The 20,165-nt window shown below is 39.9% G+C and overlaps 1 protein-coding gene and 1 long non-coding RNA gene across 3 annotated transcripts; both read left to right on the top strand.

Annotated features, from left to right (window-relative positions):
• Positions 1–2,630: 2,630 nt before the first annotated feature.
• On the top strand, positions 2,631–8,236 carry LOC4344892 (putative F-box/LRR-repeat protein At3g59170). 2 transcript variants are annotated; one of them, XR_001547909.3, is made up of 8 exons: positions 2,631–2,728; positions 2,842–4,133; positions 5,362–5,517; positions 5,612–5,801; positions 6,130–6,219; positions 6,296–6,415; positions 7,389–7,848; positions 7,948–8,236. XR_001547909.3 is itself a non-coding variant. In XM_015792837.3 (6 exons), the coding sequence occupies exons 2-5, from the start codon at positions 2,859–2,861 to the stop codon at positions 6,210–6,212; spliced, it is 1,704 nt and encodes a 567-aa protein (XP_015648323.1). In that variant the 5' UTR covers positions 2,631–2,728; positions 2,842–2,858; the 3' UTR covers positions 6,213–6,219; positions 6,296–6,786. The 2 variants fall into 2 exon arrangements, 1 of the variants encoding a protein (XP_015648323.1); XM_015792837.3 differs by lacking the exons at positions 7,389–7,848; positions 7,948–8,236 and having other exon boundaries at positions 6,296–6,786.
• A 1,562-nt stretch (positions 8,237–9,798) lies between these two features.
• Positions 9,799–10,597, top strand: LOC112936163 (uncharacterized). Its single transcript, XR_003238285.2, has 2 exons — positions 9,799–10,258; positions 10,369–10,597. It is a non-coding gene; the product is annotated as an uncharacterized lncRNA (long non-coding RNA).
• Positions 10,598–20,165: the final 9,568 nt, after the last annotated feature.

Raw genomic sequence — 20,165 nt, forward strand, 5'->3', positions numbered from 1 at the left:
AAGAACTAAATTTATTCGATCGGCTGAAGATATTAATAGCATATAATGCTTCTGTCGATATATACTTAAATCAAGTGATTGGGATAGATCGGTCGCCATGCCGAGACAGTATAAATCACTTAGATCGAAATATATATTAACAAGGAGATTATAACCATTCATAGCATAGCCGATCAGATAGATCTAGCATGTATCGGCTAATACTCCGATACCACTTTATATTAAGATATTAAAGCAAGCAAAATATATCAAACAGAAAGCTTAATATACCTAAACGTGACAAGATATTAATATAAAGGGCGGATTTAACATGTCAATCGAGCATATAATACATAAAGGAGTTAAATCATGTAAGATCGGCTGAAACCCCGATACTACCCTAATCGGCAACCAGAAAGCAGGCTAGAGGTTGAGATTCTAATCACGACTTATAAGATCAAACTTAACTGATGCAGCTATAAGTATGAAAAGAATGACAATATCTAGACAATCAAGCCGCTGGTTGTTTCATAGAGTGGTGGATACTCTATATAATCTAAGTCAACGTTGGGATTTAACCTAATCGGCTGCCTTCCAATGATAGATGTTAGTCGATTGAAGGTTAAATAACGATATTGTCAAAGATTATATAGGATATATGATAACTCGACGAATTACATAAACAAGATTAGAGTATCATAAAGATGGAAGCACTAATCCCGAGAACGCAAGCCGCCATAACAAGTTTTACCTCTAGTTGAAGATCGAAACTGATACAGCTCAACCCGAAAGCAAGAACTCGTCGAAAGTAAACGAAAGTAAAAGGGTGGCGATGCGCCGAGATTGTATTGAACATCTGTTGTTTAATTACATGGGTTCGGGTCATATTTATAACCGAAATACAAAATATGTCCTTGTCAGACACGACTCTTATCTCTAACAAACTCTAAGATACCATAAGTCTTTGCGACAGACTTTTGCCCAAGCTTATCTCTAGCGAAATTACATAAAATATCCTAATTAATAGATACAATTGCCTTTCCAGGACTCAATCCGTGCATGGCAATCCATACGAAGCACTTCAACCTAACCCGATGTCGTGTATCGAGTCATATTGTCGGAATCGGCTTAATCGGCTAACCTTGTCCGACTCGAACTCTGCCGATTCTGGTCGTAGCCGATTCGGGTTTTAGCCGATTATTGCTCTGTTTCCGGAACGATCCATCCTTGGATTCCGCTTCGGTTTTATCTTCATCTCTGATACTGAAATTACCAAATTTGGTCGTTAACAGGCCGGTGAGTCGATTTTTTTTATTTTTTTTATTTGTGGTTTAGATGTTTTGATCTGTGAATGAATCTATGAATCGATATTGTGAATGAATCTGTGATGTTGTGAATGAGTATGTGGCTCGATGTTGTCAATGAACCTGTGAATCAATATTGTGAATATATTTGTGATGTTGTGAATGAATATGTGAATGGATATTATGAATGAATTTGTGATGAATCTGTGAATCGTGTTGTGGAGTTGTGATGTGGATTTGGGGTTTGATTTGACGATATGCATACCACTCGATTCGGGACAAAATAAAAAAGAAAAAAAAGACCAGCTGGACTGCCGCTACCCTCTCTTCTTTAGTCCCAGTTGGTGTTATCAACAGGGACTAAAGATCGATCTTTAGTCCCTGGTTTTTCACCCGGGACAGGGACTAAAGATAGCGATCTTTAGTCCCGGATTGGTAGTTCCGGTTTGAAAACCGGGACTACAGGGGGTTATGAACCGGGACTAAAAAGTACTTCTCCACCAGTGTGACTTATTACGAGATCTGGCCTTCTATTTTTTGTGATGCAATAATGTGGACGTACAATATATGGCATGTAAAGGAAAAGTATAATAACACACCAACCATATGAATGGCTTTGAAGCTAGATTCAGGTCGCTTGCAATTCAAATACTGCCTGCAACATCACCGTTTTTCTCTACTATCTTAGGTTGTGTTCTGTTATCAGCTTTTCTAACCTTTGCGTTCTCACTTTTGACGCGCATGTTTCCTTAACTGCTAGGTGTGTTTTTTATAAATTTTTTCTATATAAAAGTTACTTTAAAAATCATATTAATCCTTTTTTAAAATAGCTAGCACTTAATTAATCACGTGTTAATAAATAACTCTGTTTTACATGCGCGAAAGATTAGTTCTCAACTCATGGAGCCAAACACAACCTAAGGGGCTTTGTTCGGCAAACAAAGTTAGGAACAAATCCCTCACGTGCATAAAATAGAGTGACTCATTAGTACATTATCAATTAAGTATTATTTTTGTAAAAAAATAGATTAATATGTTTTTTTTTAAAAAATAATTCTATAGAATTTATTTTTGTCAAATTGCAGTTTGGTAAGCGTGTATCCGAAAAACTAATAGGTGAAGTTGAGAACATCGAGTACAGAACACAGAAGGGTGTGTGTTTAGTTCACGCCAAAATTAAAAGTTTGGTTGAAATTGGAACGATATGATGGAAACGTTGAAAGTTTATATGTGTAGGAAAATTTTAATGTGATGGAAAAGTCGGAAGTTCGAAGAAAAAGTTTAGAACTAAACCAGGTGTGGTACTGTGGTCACATTTCCTTTACCAAAGGCTGTCTACTTTTTGGTGGAGGGGAATGCCCATCCACCGGAAGAAGCAAGCCTCGGACTGAGGTCGCAGCTCAAAGCCTCGGACCACTCCGCCGCCGCGCCGGCGATCTCCTCCGGTAGGTCATCTCCTCCGCTCCGATCATCGCAGCGCGCCACTGGTCGGTCTCTTGCCCCGCTGCAGAGAAATCTTGATCTCGTCTCGCTTTTCTTGGCTGTCTCGTTCGTGCAGGCCACCCGCTCGACGGAATGTCCCGGAGAAACACCACCGGGTGGCCGGTGCCTCGTGGCGGGGCGGAGCCGACGGGGAAGCCAGGGCCCAGCGCGCCGGTCCGTGCCGCCCACGCGTTCGGCCAAATGCCTCGGAGGAGGACCACCACCACCGCGCGGTGGGTGCGGCGCCACCAAGTGCACAAGGGGAAGCCCCGCGGCGCCGCCACCGTCGACCGACTCAGCGCCCTCCCGGACGCGCTCCTGCACCACGTCATGTCGTTCCTCAAGGCGTGGGAGGTGGTGCGCACCTGCGTGCTCTCGCGCCGCTGGCGCCACACCTGGGCCTCCGCGCCGTGCGTTGACATCCGCGCTCCGAGCTCTCGCCGCGAGCGGGGTCCCGGCCGCGACAGCGACCCGCCGGAGGACTTCGGCAGGTTCGTGTACCGCCTGTTGCTGGCGCGGGAGGTTTCCGCACCGGTTGACACGCTCCGGCTGCGGTCGAGCAACGGGGAGGAATATGCCGAGATGTATGACAATGATGATGTCAACATGTGGATCTCTTCTGCGATCAAACGCAATGCTCGAGTCATTCACCTTAACGGGCACCGCGAGGACGACGACCTGGTGTTGGAGCACACTGCCTTTGTCTCTCAACGCCTCAAGATCTTGAAGCTGTCGAACGTCAATCTTGATTGGAAGATCCCCAGACAGCTCTCTTCTCGGTGCACTTCCCTTACAGAGCTAGAGCTTAACAATTGCCCGGTTAATGGCGGCGAGATTTCGTCCGTCTCACTGAAGAAACTGAGGATGGTCAAATGCTTGATCACTGTGGACCTCTCGATCTGTGCTCCAAACCTTGAGTTGCTATGCTGCATCACCCCATACCATCGTGTTCCCTTGTTCAAAAACCTGAGCTCACTGGTTGCCGCCACTATCGTACTTGATGACTCTTTCTTGTGCCGTGACGATTTCCTCCATGAGGATGAAAGGGGAAGCAGCGATGATGAGGATGACAATAAGACTATATCAGATCATTATGATAAAATGGTTACTAATAGTGATGCATGTGGTGATGGTAATTTGGTTGATGAATACAATTATGGCTCTGATATTGACAGTGATGACGATATATATGAATATAGTCAGATAGCAAATGAATGTAGAGATGGAAAGTATAGCCACTGCCATGACAGTGAATGCTGCAGTAGTTATCATGACACTTGCAAGCTTGCCAATTCTTTCAGTGGCCAGGATTTGCTTTGCAGCCTTTCGAATGCCAGAAGCTTGGAGTTACTAGCTCATTCAGGGGAGGTATTTCAGGACCTTTTTCTTCTGATAAATTTGTATCAAGTCTTGTTTCCTGTACTTGCATTATAATAGTTATGATTATGATAAATAGCACATGTAGAACAAACTTGTTTCTTTTCTTGGTACTATTCGTCTTATCAATTCAAAAGATGGCACTCAAAATCACAAAGAATTGTGTGTGCCTGCCAATGTTGCATCCCTGTTTGCTATCTTACTGAACAGAATGGGGAAGATTCTTGCTAATAAAAAAAATGAAATGGTTCTGCTAATGGGTTTGTTTCACTCTTGCCTTTGTACTGCCTATGTACTCTGCAAATATTTATAAGTAGGGAACATATCCTATGCACACTAGTTTCCCGTGCACACTCCGTGCACACCAACTAGCAAATGTCACGAAAAATTATACAAAAAATTGTACACTTACTTCGAATAGCACTACACCTACATGTGAAATTTTATCTTCAAATTCATTATATTTTAGCCGTAATAAAAAAAGACAAAATTCTGACATTTTTTACCCTTAAAACTGTCAGATTTTCAGATTTTTCACTTTTTTTTGATGGAGATTTTTCACTTTTTTGTTATGACTAAAATATAATGAATTTGAATATGATACTTTGTATATATGTGTAATATTAATAGGAGTAAATACCCAATTTTTTGTATAATTTTTTGTGACATTTGCTAGTTGGTGTGCACGGAGTGTGCACGGGAAGCTTTTCATCTCAATATTGAATGATTTGTTCCTGAGTTCTGGGATAGTAGCGCGGCTTACAAAATAATACTCTTATATGACATTGAAATCAATAATCGTGATTTATATTATACAATAAGCTAAATTTCTGGACATATGAAATATTCCTCTTTTTATGATCTATAATTATATTGTGAAAACCTTCGAGGATTATTAGTCACTTGGGAAAAACAAACCATTTCAGAACAAGTGAATAATTTCTGATTTTCTGTTGTCCATTGTTAAATGTTGTAGGTGAATAAACAGGTTCCTAGACTTTCTAACTTCTGGAATATGTACTTTACACATCATTTTCAAGTGGATACTGTATGCATTAGCATGGAGTTTATTTTTAGTGATACTCTTAAGACAGTTCAATATACATATTTGCAACTGAAAAGAACTAGATCCTTGCAGTATATCATTTGGTTATTTGTTGTTTATATTATTCCATTTATTTAGAGTATTAAATAGTTTGCTTGTGTGTACACTGCGAAGGTGGTCATGGTTAGGGAACTGAGAAGGTGCTCAACATTTGGCAACTTGAAGACCTTATCCCTTGGTGAGTGGTGTATGGCTGCTGAGTTTGATGGATTAATTTTCTTACTTCAGGAGACACCTAATTTGGAGAGGCTTTTTCTTAAGCTTGAATTGGTACGTATATTCACGTGGTGGATGTTTCTTGATTGTTCTTTTGGGGGTTAGTTTTAACATGTTTGGTAACAAATATGTTCTTATGCAAAAAAAGAACTACGATAACAAGGAGGCAGTAAATATTGGTGTCAAACTAAAGGAAAGATCATTTGCCTGCAAAAATCTTGAAGTGGTGAATATTAGATGCTCTAAAGATGATGGAAGAGTCCATATGTTAGCAGAACTCTTTGGTGCTAATGGGTTACCTCTTGAGAAGATTTTTGTTCGCCGAACAGGCAGCACCTGTGAGTAATTCTTTCTGATGTCCTTATGTTCCTTTTTACCCATGTATTTGCAGTCTTTATGTTACTCGATTACAGTCTTCTAGATCTAAGATATTATGTTCCTTACAAGCTAAAAAGAAAATGGCCTTGTTTCGATGTTGTAATTATGCTTAAATTGGTAGATACAAGCAAGAACTTAAATCTCAAAATTTTCTTTGCTCTAATAAATGTGCTATGTGTGTTGAAAAAAGAAATAAATAAATGTGCTATGTTATTCCATCTCTATATATCTGTTCCTTGTTGTGACAATCTAAAACATAAGCCGTTGGCTTTTACATGTTTCTTGCAGACCTTCGTAACATGAAAAAAATGAGAAAAATTGCCAGGGATGAGCTGCGAAAAGCTAGGTGGTTCCAGCTGTTAAATCTATAAACACTACGTAAGCAACAAAATTACTTGTCTTTTACTTTTTGTTAAAATGCTTTCTGATGACTGCAAAACATTTTTCTTAATAGATTCTAAGGACCTGATGGCCAACAAAGTTAGACTTCAAGCACACTGATTACTCGTCCAAAGTTGTGATCGAGCTTACCTCGGCCCAAGAAATGTTACAAAATAACTATGCGATTATTTAGGTAAATTTTAGTTTCTTTCCTCGATCTGCACATTTCTTCCACTTGGGCATCAACCTTTGATGGGCATGTGTTGTGCTGTGTGCTGATGCTTGAACAAAGTTTGTTTTAGTCAGAAGTTTCTCATGCTCCTCTGGGCATGATGAAACCGTGACTGCCAATTGTAAGCAGCTAGCTTCAGGCAGTGCTACAGAATGGTTGGTTTTACTTGTGTGTCATGCTTGAGCTTGCATTGTTTGCGTAACATCCCTAGATTGGTTTCACCTGAAATGAGCTTCATCATGTACTGTATGGCATCTGCTGATGAGCAGGTCCGAAACACGGATGTTACAGTGTTAGTTGGTAGGCTATTATTAAAGTTTTCTTTGTTTCTAGTTTCACTCTGTCAACAAGTATAGATTGGAAAAGTCTGTTCTTCTTTGCTCTGATTGTTTTTCTTGTGTATATTTGTTAATGAAACTGGGCAGTATATTATAGCTGAGGGGAGGGGGAAAGAGATTAGGTTTATAACTGAGGTTATTATTATTAGATTGTTTGTACGGAGTGCCTAACTAGGGAGTTCTTTATGCAACTTTCAGTTTTTACTTATACCAAATGGATAATGTTCGAGATAGCGATTTCATCAATTAATTGAGCTCGTCATCTTTTCCAACTAAAAATTATAGGAACGGTAAGCAATCACAATATTCATTCAATCTCCCTGATGAACATTCTTAAATATATCTAAATAGTAGCACAATATAAACTTCAGCTCTCAATCAAGCTAGCCTATCCCGAAGAAAGCTTTCTGAGAACATTGCTGAAGAGATGGCCCTCTTGAATGTTGATAGCACATACTCCGCTAATTCATCACCTCCTGTTCTTCTTGATCACAACCACTTAGTTTTTTTTTCCCAATATCCTGTTTCTATCAAGTTCTCTTTCTAAATAAATAGATGTGGGGACCTTTTATTATGTATTCCCCTGAACTATGCAGAACCATCAAATTATATAGCATTTACAATGAATGAAGTGTCAAGCTGGTGATCATAGCCATGGAGTAAATATTAGATGGCTCTTGCTAAGATTGTGTTGGGAGTTTGGCCACCAGAGCTGAACAAAGATCACAAAGCTAGTTCATGCACTATCGGTCCACCACCAAGCATCTGCTGCAACAGAATCACATGTCCTACTTTGTTATCTCCAGTTGAACGGTAAAAGAAAACCTGCTCTATTTTGGCCAGCCTAAATTGAACATGAATTCCCATTGCCTGTCATTCCTACTGATTTTTTTTTACTGCCTAGTTAGATCATGGTTCCTTACACTGTCTTTCATTTGCTTCCATGATCCTGCATTCTATATATCATGGGTGAGCGATGGCCGATGGGTACGTGCAATGTATGGTATGTCGTCAAAAATGTGAAGTAGCACACCAACCATCTGAAAGGGTTTGGAGGTAGAGTAAAGTCACTTGTAAAATGTAATTCAATACTTACTATAACAACATTGTATTTATAGCCATAAATAACCAGATGGTTCATGATATTTCTGACAGATCCAAGTAAAGGTAGTTCAGAGTGATTTCTGGACAAACTAAGAGAAACTAGTTAGTGGTTGGTGGTAAAATCCAGACTCTAAACAGAAAATTGTGATACAAACTTCCAGTTATTTTTCTTCCTTTCTTCACTTTGTTGTTCCAATCCTAATAAGAGATAATTGCAAAATTTATTTTTTTTTGTTGGTAGCAGTTGCCTAACCACCAGCTAAGCAGGAGCACACCACACACTTGTACATCCAAATATGTGATCTAAGTCAATGATGAATACTCCTGGTTAACTGTTTCAGCTCTATTTCGTCATCTTCGCATATAGTCATATACTCCTGTGTCATGAGTCTGTCATGTTTGATTTAATCTTGCACAAATTATATGGTTACACCTGAATCACGATTCTTTGCGGTGTATGCACCCAACTATAATTGTTTGAATCCCCGCAAAAACAAAAAGCCACAATTGTTTGAAGACATTAATCTTTCAAATAAAATTCCAGCTTCAGATGAGCATCATGCATGTTGGATTGTTGGGTGCACCTTTTTTGCATCCTGGAAAGAGTGAATACCGGATAGTAAGAAAACAAAATAGAAAGTGAAATTAATATATGAACCTAATTACCTTGCGTTTAATCAAGTTTTCACATTGCGGGCTACTGGATTTTTCACAATTTGGTCATTTTGAAAAACTTATTTTGCAAATAGACCTCTGAAAAAACTTATCCGAGAAATGGTCCTTTTTGGGGCGCCAGAGTAGCTGGCGTCGTCCCGTGGCGGCCAGATACTGACGTGGTAAGAGGAGCGCGCCAGAGAGGGTGGTGCCCCCCTCCCCCTGGTCCCGAGTTCTCCCTCCCCTCTCCTCAAATTCACTCGAGATTATATCGGTAAGAGACTTCATGTTCTTCGTTGTTTTTTTTCCTATATTGTTTTTTTTCCTATAGTCCAAAAAAACCAAAAAAAAATAGTACATTGCTTTTTTTTTTTACATCCTATAAAAAAATAAGGGTTTGTTGAGTTTTTTTCTTTTACATTCGAGTGTCCTTAAAACAGGTATAACTTTCTCATACGGACTCGGAATCAGGCAAATTATATATCCACGGATATGTACAGAAAAAGTTACATCCGATCCCCCCCCCCCCCCCCCCCCCCGCTTCGTCGGGTTCGGAGAAATTAGAACCTCTAAATTCCGCTTGCAAGATTGTACCTCTAAATTCCGCTTGCAAGATTGTATTTTCAAGAGCTTTGGAAAATTTTACAGGTCACATATTTCATCCATTTGAGTTTAACTTTTCTATGGTTGGTCCTTATGGGCTCCTAAGTATGAAAAAATATCAAAAAAAAAATAAAAATATAAAAAAGGTTGTACATCTCTCCTCTACACTAGAGAGGAGAGGAAAAAAAATGGCTTCTGATTTTGGGAGAAGCTGGAGCAGCTAGAAGCTTCCCTAAACCAGCCCATAGTCTAGGCCCAAAGCCCCATCCACCCCAAGGAGGTAAACACATCTTAGAATAATGGAATAAGTTCATCCGAGGTCCCTGAACTTGTCAACGAATCCGATTTTCATCCTTGAACCCCAAAACCAGATACAATAGGTCCCTCAACTATCAAAACCAGTGTAGATAAGGTCCCTTAGCGGTTTATATGGCGGTTTTGGCTGACGTGGCGCCTACGTGGCTATTTTGACTCAGTCTTTATCAGACGTGGCGCTTACGTGGCAATTCGATCTAGAAAAATAATAAATCCGTGGGACCCACGTGTCAGTTACAAAAAAATAATTAAAAAATGGTGAGGCCCACGTGGGCCCCATGTCATCCTCACCCTACCCTTCTTCCTCCCCTCTCTCTCTTCATCTCTCTCCCCTCTCCTCTCTCTCCAGGCGCCATGGGACGGGAAGGTTTGGCGGCCGGCGGCACAGCGGCGGCGGCGGCGGCGGCGCAAGAGAAGGGGAGGGCGCAAGAGAAGGGGCGGCCGGCCGGGTTCCTCAAGGGCGGCGACGACCTGGACGACGACGACAACGACTGCGGCAGCAAGGAGGCGGCGGCGGGAGCGCTGGGTGAAGGGGTCGCTCGTCCATCCCCTCGGGCGAGGGCGCGGGGAGACGCCGCGGGATTAGGGTTCTGTGGTGTTGTTTTTGGTTTTTTGCTTTCGGATTGGATTTCGGGGCGGCGGGGGCTCCTCCGGCCAGCCTTCCCTCGCATCTAACCGCAGGTAACGATTGATTGATTGATGGATTGGATGTCCCCCATGATTTGATCTGGGGACAAGCGGCCTCCGCCGGTGCATGTCCTCGTCCCCGCACCACGGCCTCAGCACCATGGTGATTTATCGACCTGTTCTCTTATGTTGGATTACAAATTAGAACAATGTGAAAAAAGCGTCTTTTGATGTATTGGTTTTGGTGATTGCATGCATTTCTTGAATGAGCAGATCCGTCCGCCGCTGCCGCCGTCACCGCCGCGTCGCCAGCCGCCGTCGCCGGCCGCCGAACTTCCCCGTCCCGTGGCGCCTGGAGAGAGAGGAGAAGGGATGAAGAAGGGTAGGGAGAGGATGACATGTGGGGCCCACGTGGGCCCACCATTTTCTAATTATTATTTTGTGTAACTGACATGTGGGTCCCACGGGTTTTATTATTTTTCTTGGATGAATTGCCACGTAAGCGCCACGTCAGTGCCACATCCGATGAAGACCGAGTAAAAATAGCCACGTAGGCGCCACGTCAGTTAAAACCGCCATCTAAACCGCCGAGGGACCTTATGTGCACCGGTTTTAATAGTTGAGAGACCCATTATATCTGGTTTTGGGGTTAAAGGATGAAAATTGGATTCGTTGACAAGTTCAGGGACCTCGGATGAACTTATTCCTAGAATAATATATCTATATGGAGAACATTGGATAAGATATAATGATAATCTCCCATGACTAATCATGATCCTCATCAACATGCAAAGACGAAGAAGAGAATTTACCTAAAAGGACATTTCCATGATAATTTTACGGTAGAAAGGGTTATAGACAAATTATGAATCTTTGATGACCAACTGTGATCTTCAAAATCTTTGTCAAATAGAGCTGATTGACGGATTTTTACCTAATTACAAGGGACGGTCTATTACCCATCTATAAGATAAGACCCCCAAAATCATACAAATACTGGACCGTTGAATCACTTTGAGATTCGTGCGCCACCCCATCTTCCTCCGTTCCCTTTCCTTGTCTAGTCCAATGCATGTCCCCCGCGCTGCCCCCCAGCCACATCAGGGAGGTCCACTAGACATCCCCCTTCCCCCTCCCCACCTCTCCTTCTCCTCAAGCTAGCAGCGGTGAGGTGCTCCTGCCCCCACGGTCTTGCCCCCCTCTCCGGTAGCTCCTCGCCATCAGATCCGCCAGCATCGGCCATTGCATCCTATCCTCTCACTTTGCTTTGCCCCGTTGTCGACCATGCGGCTCCAACGCTGCCGCCTTGCCACCCATTCATTCCTCCGCCCACCAGAAGTGAATAAAGATCCATCACAAAGCTAGTAAGTTGAAGGACTACCACTCTAGGAAAAACATCCGCACCGATGCAATTATTTGGATCTCCGGTAAAAAAAATAACATTTCTACCTTGCTGGGCTACGTTAGGTGTTTGGTATCGTCAAAATAAACTAGCCTGGTGAGCTAGAAAATCGTCGTCCAGGGAGGAGAGATGAATTGGCTCGCCTTCAATGGAAAGATCGCTGCGCGCGTGAAGCCATGAACTGGGTGGACATGAGTTCATGAAAAAACAGGATTGTGTGCCAAACTAAAATATTGCCTCGCCAAAGTAAATTAGCCAAACAGCTAGCGTGCTAAAGAAAGCATGGCAATGCCCCTGTGGGCTGGGCTAGTTGGGCTAGCTTAGCACCTTAGCAACTAGCCTAGCTCAGGAGAGGAACCAAATGAGGTGGTGTTTGGATGCAGGGACTTAACTTTAGTCCCTGTATTTAGACACTAATTTAGAGTATTAAATATAGACTACTTACAAAACTAATTACATAAATGAAAGCTAATTCGCGTGATAATTTTTTTAAGCCTAATTAATCTATAATTAGAGAATGTTTACTGTAGCATCACATAGGCTAATCATGGATTAATTAGACTCAATAGATTCGTCTCGTGAATTAGTCCAAGATTATAGATGGGTTTTATTAATAGTCTACGTTTAATATTTATAATTAATTTTCAAACATCCGATGTGATAGGGACTTAAAAGTTTTAGTCCCATCTAAACAGGGTCTGAATCTGTCATATCGTGCTATTGCTAGCTGAATGATGAAAGAAAGCCTGCTATATTTTGGCCGGTCTAAACTGAACATGAATTCCCATTGCCCGTCATTCCTACTGATCGACCTTTTTACTGTCTAGTGAGAGCACCCTTGCTTCCATTGTCTTTCATTTGCTTCCATCTTCTTGGCTTACAAGTATGATGCCATGATCCTGCCGATCTATTTATCATGGGTGAGCGCTCAACACGTGCAATTGTATGTAAAAGTAGCATACCGCAACCATCTGGAAGCTATGGAGTTAGAGTCAAGTCATTCTAGCATTTCTCACATTTATATTGATGTTAATGAATCTGGATAAATATTTGTCTAGATTCATTAACATCAATATAAATGTAGGAAATAAATGACTTACATTGTGAAACGGAGGAAGTAATTCAGTATTGACTATACAACAACACTGTTTTTATAGCCATAAATAACCAGCCTTGTGATGTTTCAACACATCCAAGTAGCATGTAGGTGCTGAAAGAAATTTCTACGGACAAAGTAAGAGAAGCTAGTGAGGTTGGGGGTAAAATCCATAGACACTCTTAGACAGAAAATTGTCATACAAACTTCCATTTATTTTTCATCCTTTCTTTCTTCACTTCATTGTTCCAGTCCTAATCACCGCGATGGGGATAGTTGCAACATATCATTTTTTGTTAGGGCCTGTTTAGTTGGTGAAATAAAAATTTTTAGGTGTTACATCGGACGTTTGACCAGATGTCGGAAGGGGTTTTCGGGCACGAATGAAAAAACTAATTTCATAACTCACTTGGAAACCGCGAGACGAATCTTTTGAGCCTAATTAAGCCATCATTAGCACATGTGGGTTACTTTAGCACTTATGGCTAATCATGGCCTAATTAGGCTCAAAAGATTCGTCTCGCGATTTACATGCAAACTGTGTAATTAGTTTTTCTTTTTATATATATTTAATGCTCCATATATGTGTCTAAAGATTCGATATGATGTTTTTGGGAAAAAGTTTTTGGGAACTAAACAAGGCCTTAGGAGCAGGTGCCTAACAGCGAATAAGTAGCATAATTATACATGCAAATATGTGATCAAGTAAATGGTGAGCATTCCTGGTTAATTAATTATTTCAAGCTCTATTGCATCAACTTTGCATAGTCCTATTATTTAGTTACTCGCTAACAGAAGACAATCAGTCGGAAAACAATGGATGTAGATCTCAGCTGAATCAAATGATCCTGAACAACTGAATGAATCTAACTAAAAAAACCACCCCTTTCTAAATGGGCAGTTTGTCTTTGTGGAATGCGGCTAAGTTTTTTTTTAGCGATTTTGTCCACAATGTTCTCCTCAAAGATTGATGGTTCTATGCTTGATGGTTCTGTGCAATGCTCTAGCTAGCATGAAACCGTTGGCCATGAAGCTTCAAGAACTAGTTGATCTTCATCCTCTGACCAAAACATTTGAGAAAATCCAGATTGTTATGCATCATCCATATCCTTCCCTGATGCCTCCCTTTCCCTGTTGGCTCTGGTGGCTCAGAACGTCTCTCATGCTCCTTTGGGTACGATGAAACCGTGAATACCTTTCGGAATATTATGATATTGCCGCTAGACTGCATATAATTACAAGCAGCTTTCAGTTAGTGCTACAGAATGATTGATCTTGCAGTTGATATAGAGGATTCATCTTTCCTTTTCCTTTCCCGTTTTATCGACCAAGTGTTGATACTCTTCTTCGATTTTCTTTCTGTCCTCCTTTGGTCGCAGCCTCCTTTTTTTTTTGTTTCTAGTTTTGGTCTTGTCTGGATAACTGGATCCCTGTTTCTATGAAGTTTTCTTTCTCAATAAAAAGATGCATTTACGTAGTCCTATAATAAAAAAAATCTTTGTCACCAACTATTTTATAGTGGGTATGGTGTGTCATGCGCTTTATGTCAAAAAAGAAAAAAAAAGCAAAGGAGTGCCATGCGATCATAGCCATAAATGGCTTTGGCTGAGATTGCATCTGAAGCTTTCCCACCATATCGAGAAGAACAAGGATACATTACTGTAAAATCAAAGTGCGTTTGATTCTTATTCTGTGATGAACAATTGGCATATGAGATTATTGGTTTTGATATTTGGAGATTATTGGCGAAGTGTTTTTAGAGATGATTGGATTTGTAGGTGATGAACAGGAACTGCTGTTTTGTCGGGTCCGGTTAGACTGGGCAGGTGTTGCCGGTTAGACCGGTGTGTATCGTGCGGTCAGACTGGCCAGCCCGCGGTCTGACCAGACGACATTGTGTTGGTTTCGGGTTGTTTCGGCCGACACTTCTAGATGGATATACTATGCGTATGTAATACTGTTGTTTGCTAACAATGAGTCAAATTGGAGATAGCTTGATCTCGGAATATGGTTTCTTTGTTTGATTCATGTGTAGGTGTCTTGATGCCTCGGGAGAGTATTGCTGATGATGGATCGAGAGTCAACTTGGAGATAAGGTGGCGTTCGGACGGTCAGATATCATGCGGGATACTTAGGCTAAAGATCAATGCACGTGGTTGGTGAAGATTCCATATGGCATACGATGGAGATATTGTGTGTGTATGGGATGCGGAGTCGAATTTGGAGGGAGTCCAAATTTAGTACAATTGGAGTTTGTAAAGTTGGTTTCTTATACGGGAAGGTTTACTAGGTGTATTAGGACTTCTTGTATGAGTTTGGTTCGTGGCTTTAGGCTGCATACCTCATGTATAGATAGAGAGGGAGGGTGAGGCCTCCCGGTATCGTTTAAGAGAGCATTGAGTTGAGAGAATAGTAAGAGTTTCGAGTTTAGTCGAGATTTTCATGAGGAGTGCTGTTGTTGCACTTTGTAAACACAAAAAGAAATAAAAAGTTGTCATCTACTTTGAGAGTTTTTCGATCATGTTTGTTCGGGTTCGGCGGTCTAACCGGTGAGACACCAACGATCAGATCGGCAGCAACGCAGCGGTCAGACTGGCGGGACAATGGCGGTCAGACCGGCGACGGCTTCAGGTGACTACAGCTTCTTCGGGGCAGTTAGACCGGATGATCTACTCCGGTTAGACCGACGACTTCCAGGCGGTCGGACCGGCCGATCATCTTCGGTTAGACCGTAGATCATCGATTTGAGGGTAACTTTTAATTCCGCTAAAAGTTTTGGTTTTTGGATACTACAACCATTCACCCTCCCCCTACCCTCTGGTTGCGTTGGCTTATTTGTTATTGTTCGACCCTACAAGCACAAAGCTAGCTCTTCAGCTTCATCGGAAAGCATCTGGTGTAATGCGATTGAACCGTAGTGTTGTCTTGGGTGCTATTTCATGTTCTCTGCAGGAGAACGATGAGGGAAACCTTGCTCTATTTTGTGCTATCTATCTTGAACTTGAATTCCCATTGCCTGTCATTCCTACTGATCTTTTACTGTCTTGATGAGGGTATAAATAAAAACTTGCCATTCTCTATCATGTCTTTCGTTCGCTTCCATTGTCCGGCCTTACAAGATAGATGCTATGACCCTGTCTCCTTTTTATCATGGTTGCAGACATTGCAGGTGATGCATACTTGCAATGTATGGCATGTAAAGTAACTAAGTAAGGTAATTAAGTACTAGTAGGACACCCACCATCTGAAAGGCTTTGGAGCTATAGAGTCAAGTCACTTGTAAGTCAATACACTACAATAACACTTTTTATAGCCATAAAACCAGTTTCATGATATTTCTAACATATATGTAAATTATATACATAAAAGTGCTGAGAGAAATTTTTGCGGACAAACTAATACTCCCTCCGTTTCAGGTTATAAGATGTTTTAACTTTAATTAAAATCAAATTGTTTTAAGTTTGACTAAATTTATAGACAAATATAGTAATATTTATAATACTAAATTAGTTTCATCAAATCTATAATTAAATATATTTTCATAATAAATTTGTCTTAGGTTGAAAATGTTACTATTTTTCTCTACAATGGTCAATGTTAAAGCAATTTGACTTTTGACCAAAGTCACAACGTCTTGTAACTTAAAACGGAGGGAGTAGATGCTAGTGATTGTTGGTGGTAAAATCCATAGACTGTAAATAGAAACTTGTCATAAAATTTTCAATTTTTCCTTTTTGCTGCAATCCTGGCAATCAATAAGTGTAACCTTTATTTGGTAGTGGCTACCTAACAGGCAGTGAAGCATGAAGGATTTTGCATACAACATAATTGTATATGCAAATATGCCATCAAGTCAATAATGAACAACCGATTTGGTTAACCATCTTCCATCAATTTTGCATATGCCATCTATAATTGTTTGAAGATACTAATCTTTTAACTAAAGTTCTTAGGTTGAGAAGAGAATCATGCATGTTAGGTGTTCCTTTTTCGCCTCCCGGAAAGAGTGAAAAATTCCTGCTAAGATGTCACCATAGAGCTTAAATACATGAATTCTTATTCCTCCCTTCCTCCTGTACGTGCCCAACCCTTGTCATTTCGTGTATGGCATCGTTTCAAGGTCTTCATTGTCATCGATGATGGGGATGTTGGGCCTGGTGTCAACTGCACCAAGGATGCCCCCACCGCATCGCCTTCGATGTCCGCTGTGGTTATATGAAATGGGTGAGATGCTTCAATCACTATTCGATGATATATTCTACTTAAATTTTACGTTAGTTGCCGATGGTAATGTGTGCAAGATCTGATCGGCACAATGGTCGGCCGCTCACATAGAAGATTTGTTTGCCAGGTTTGAGGAGAGCGACTATGTACAACTCATAGGCCACAGCTCAAGAACAATGGTTATGCCGATTTTCACCAATCATGTATTGATGGTGTTATTGCTGTCTTTAAGCTAGTGTTCAATTAGTTTTCTTGCTATCCATGAAGCTATGATTTGTAATTCATGGTTGTTCGGCCTGCACACTTTGTAGTAATCGGCTTTAACTTCTTTGAAGAAAAGACTATGATGATTTCCATAATCTAAAAAAGACTTCAATTTGGCACCTATTGAAAATTTTAACAAGATTTATTACTACCTCCGTTCCAAAATATAACAACTTTTAGCTATGAATCTGAACACACAATTGTCTAGATTCGTAGCTAGAAATAGTTATATTTTGGATGGAGGGAGTACCTACCATATCCTACCCATGTACATTGGATACACATAAGCTAGGAGTAGTAACATATGTATCCTCCTACTTGTGATTTACTTATGTGTTAGAAAAGGCTGTTCTCTGGCCCAATTTGGAACAAATAATTAGTCGGAATATTCTAGTAAATTATTTACATGATTATTGATATAAATTACTCCCTACGATACATCCCAAGCTATGAATCTGGTTGAAATGATTATATTTTGGGACATATGTAGTAAGATATTTTCATAAATAAACTTAAAAAATAATTTGGAACAAAGGAACTAAGCAATGCGGTAGAACTCACCAATTTTTTTTGGAAAAACATATTTTTAGAGTTGTAGAGCAGATAATCCACAACAACAACATAATAAAGTAGCTGAAAAGAACATGGCCTTAGCTTGTTTCTAGATAATGGGTAATGAACATAACCGATTAGCATGAAAACAATACTAGAAAATGAACGCGCCAATAACAAAATTTTATACAGTGAATCATGTTAAATGCTGTTATTTTAGACATATGCTGTGGGTTCTTTAGAAATTAGTTTAATTATTTTAGACATATGTTAAGTGTCAAGCATGAGCCGAAAACCTCCAATGTTCTGGTTATAAAAATCTAGCAGTGTCATAGTTAACTCTTATCGCTAAAAGAAATAACTTATGAGTTATATTTTTATATATGATTCTATGATGCTGCCTTCTATTTATCATGGGTGAGCGATGCCATATAACCGAGGCTTCTCGCACCATTACCCATGGGGCAGGACCGCAGGAGCTTTTCGAGAAGCCTCGGCTTTATTTCGGACTGTTTTTTTTTTTCAAATAGTTTTTTTTTCTTCTCTGCATTTTTTTTCTCGTAGATATTTCAGTTTTATCTTCAAAGATTAAGGTGATACGTGAACCAATAGGCTGGTCAGGAATCAGCCAGCCCGAGAATAATTGATATGCGGAGAGAAAGCGAAATAGATAGTTTAGATTAACCGAATGAATCTAACAAGTAGATCATCAAAGACCACTCATTCCTAGATGATAGTTCTGAGCTCGATGAGAAAGCTTCGGGATTCGGGAATGATCATATCAAGGCTGCTGCAAGGAAAGTTGAAGAACTGGCATGTATTCATCCTCTAACCATAAAGTTTGAGGAAATCCAAATTCCTCAATGTTTTCATCTGTCCTAATTCTCGATGCCTCCCTTTCCGATTGGAACTAATACCTAGATTCATTGTAGAACTCCTAGTTCTCAATCCTCCTGGATAATTTCTCAATGAATTCCGAAGAAATGGTTAGTTTGTTGGTCTAAAACATGGACACATAGTCTAAGAAGTTATAATCTAGGAAGGTGCATTCCTATTTGCTATGAGTAGTGCTTGCTGTATTTAGCTAGCCTAGAAGGACTTTATATATTACTCCATCCGTTTCAAAATATTTGACACCGTTGACTTTTTAGTACGTGTTTGACCATTCATCTTATTCAAAAAAATTTAAGTAATTATTTATTCTTTTCATATCATTTGATTCATTATTAAATATATTTTCATGTACACATATAGTTTTACATATTTCACAAATTTTTTTAATAAGACGAACGGTCAAACATGCTAAAAAGTTAACGGTGTTAAACATTTTGAAACGGAGGGGGTACAATTACTAAGGGAAATGAATCATAAAACAAAACAATTTTACCCTATCCTTGATAGTAAAAAGGACTTGTTCGAAAATAATTTGGGGATTACAACATAGAGGACTGTAGTGAATGATTAATCTTTGATGCCCAATTATGATTCTCTGCTGGCCCTACAAATAACATTATAAAGCCAAAAATTACAATGAAATAAAATGCATGGAAACTACTGCTAGCCGCCTCCCTTTGACTTCGAGGACATGTTAGGAGGTACTCCCTCCGTCCCAAAATATAGAGGATTAATATTACAATCCTGGACATGTTTCCTATCCAAATTAGTTCGTAGTATTATAATATGTTATATTTGACCAAAATCCCTTATATCCGTGTGGTACGAGTACACATATGTATGCATGCAAATATGTAACTTTCACCCAATTTTAGTGATAAAATGGTTTATTTATTCCAAAATAATTTTGAGGACAATCATAATATAGTATTTCTCTTTCCATTCCATAGTGATCATCATATAAGTTTTCATCAGAGCAAATATAATAGCAGGCTATAAGCCGGCTAAATGCTGAGGTGGAGGAGGAAAGAGAGGAGAGAGATGAGAAGCAGGCTGTAAACTTACATCCGGCTTGGACACAAGAACCAAGAAACCTTGTGAGAGATATAAGTAGACCATGTATTAATTGTAAAGAGCTAATTATTATATGGGTAGGCTGAGAGAAGGTTACAAAGAAACTTATAGCTAATAGGTGGATTGTATTATTAGCCTTGCTCTCAAGACCAAGAAAGACTTAACTATTACGGAGTATATATTTCATTTAATGTGAGTATTTGGTAGGGGAAGAATCAAGAAACATGCAGACTTTAACTTCCCACATTGAGCCTTTAATTACCACTAAAGTATGTACGTATGCAGACCCAATTTACATGTTTAGATGCAATAACGGTTCACGTTAAATGAAGGGAGCATAATTATATAATTATATGATTATCAATTTAGAATTTTTACTTTTTTATATAGTGATCAAAGTGGAATAAAGCAGAGAAACCTAGACTTCTTCACCAAAATATCTATAATACTTAAAATGTTAGTATTTTTGTATTCATTCCCACACCACCTCTGTCACTAACAGCCGGATCTCACAATATATACTAGGGGCATTTGCAAATTTGCCACCGGTTTTTTCAATATTGC

The sequence above is a fragment of the Oryza sativa genome, chromosome 8 (assembly GCF_034140825.1).
Source record: "Oryza sativa Japonica Group chromosome 8, ASM3414082v1".
Classification (NCBI taxonomy): domain Eukaryota; kingdom Viridiplantae; phylum Streptophyta; class Magnoliopsida; order Poales; family Poaceae; genus Oryza; species Oryza sativa.

Bases quoted from the DNA above. Each gene is read 5' to 3' on its own strand.
- LOC4344892 (XM_015792837.3), top strand. From the start codon at position 2,859: ATGTCCCGGAGAAACACCACCGGGTGGCCGGTGCCTCGTGGCGGGGCG. The intron at 4,134-5,361 runs GTATTTCAGGAC...TACACTGCGAAG, and splicing joins TACTAGCTCATTCAGGGGAG to GTGGTCATGGTTAGGGAACT. The intron at 5,802-6,129 runs GTGAGTAATTCT...TGTTTCTTGCAG, and splicing joins TCGCCGAACAGGCAGCACCT to ACCTTCGTAACATGAAAAAA.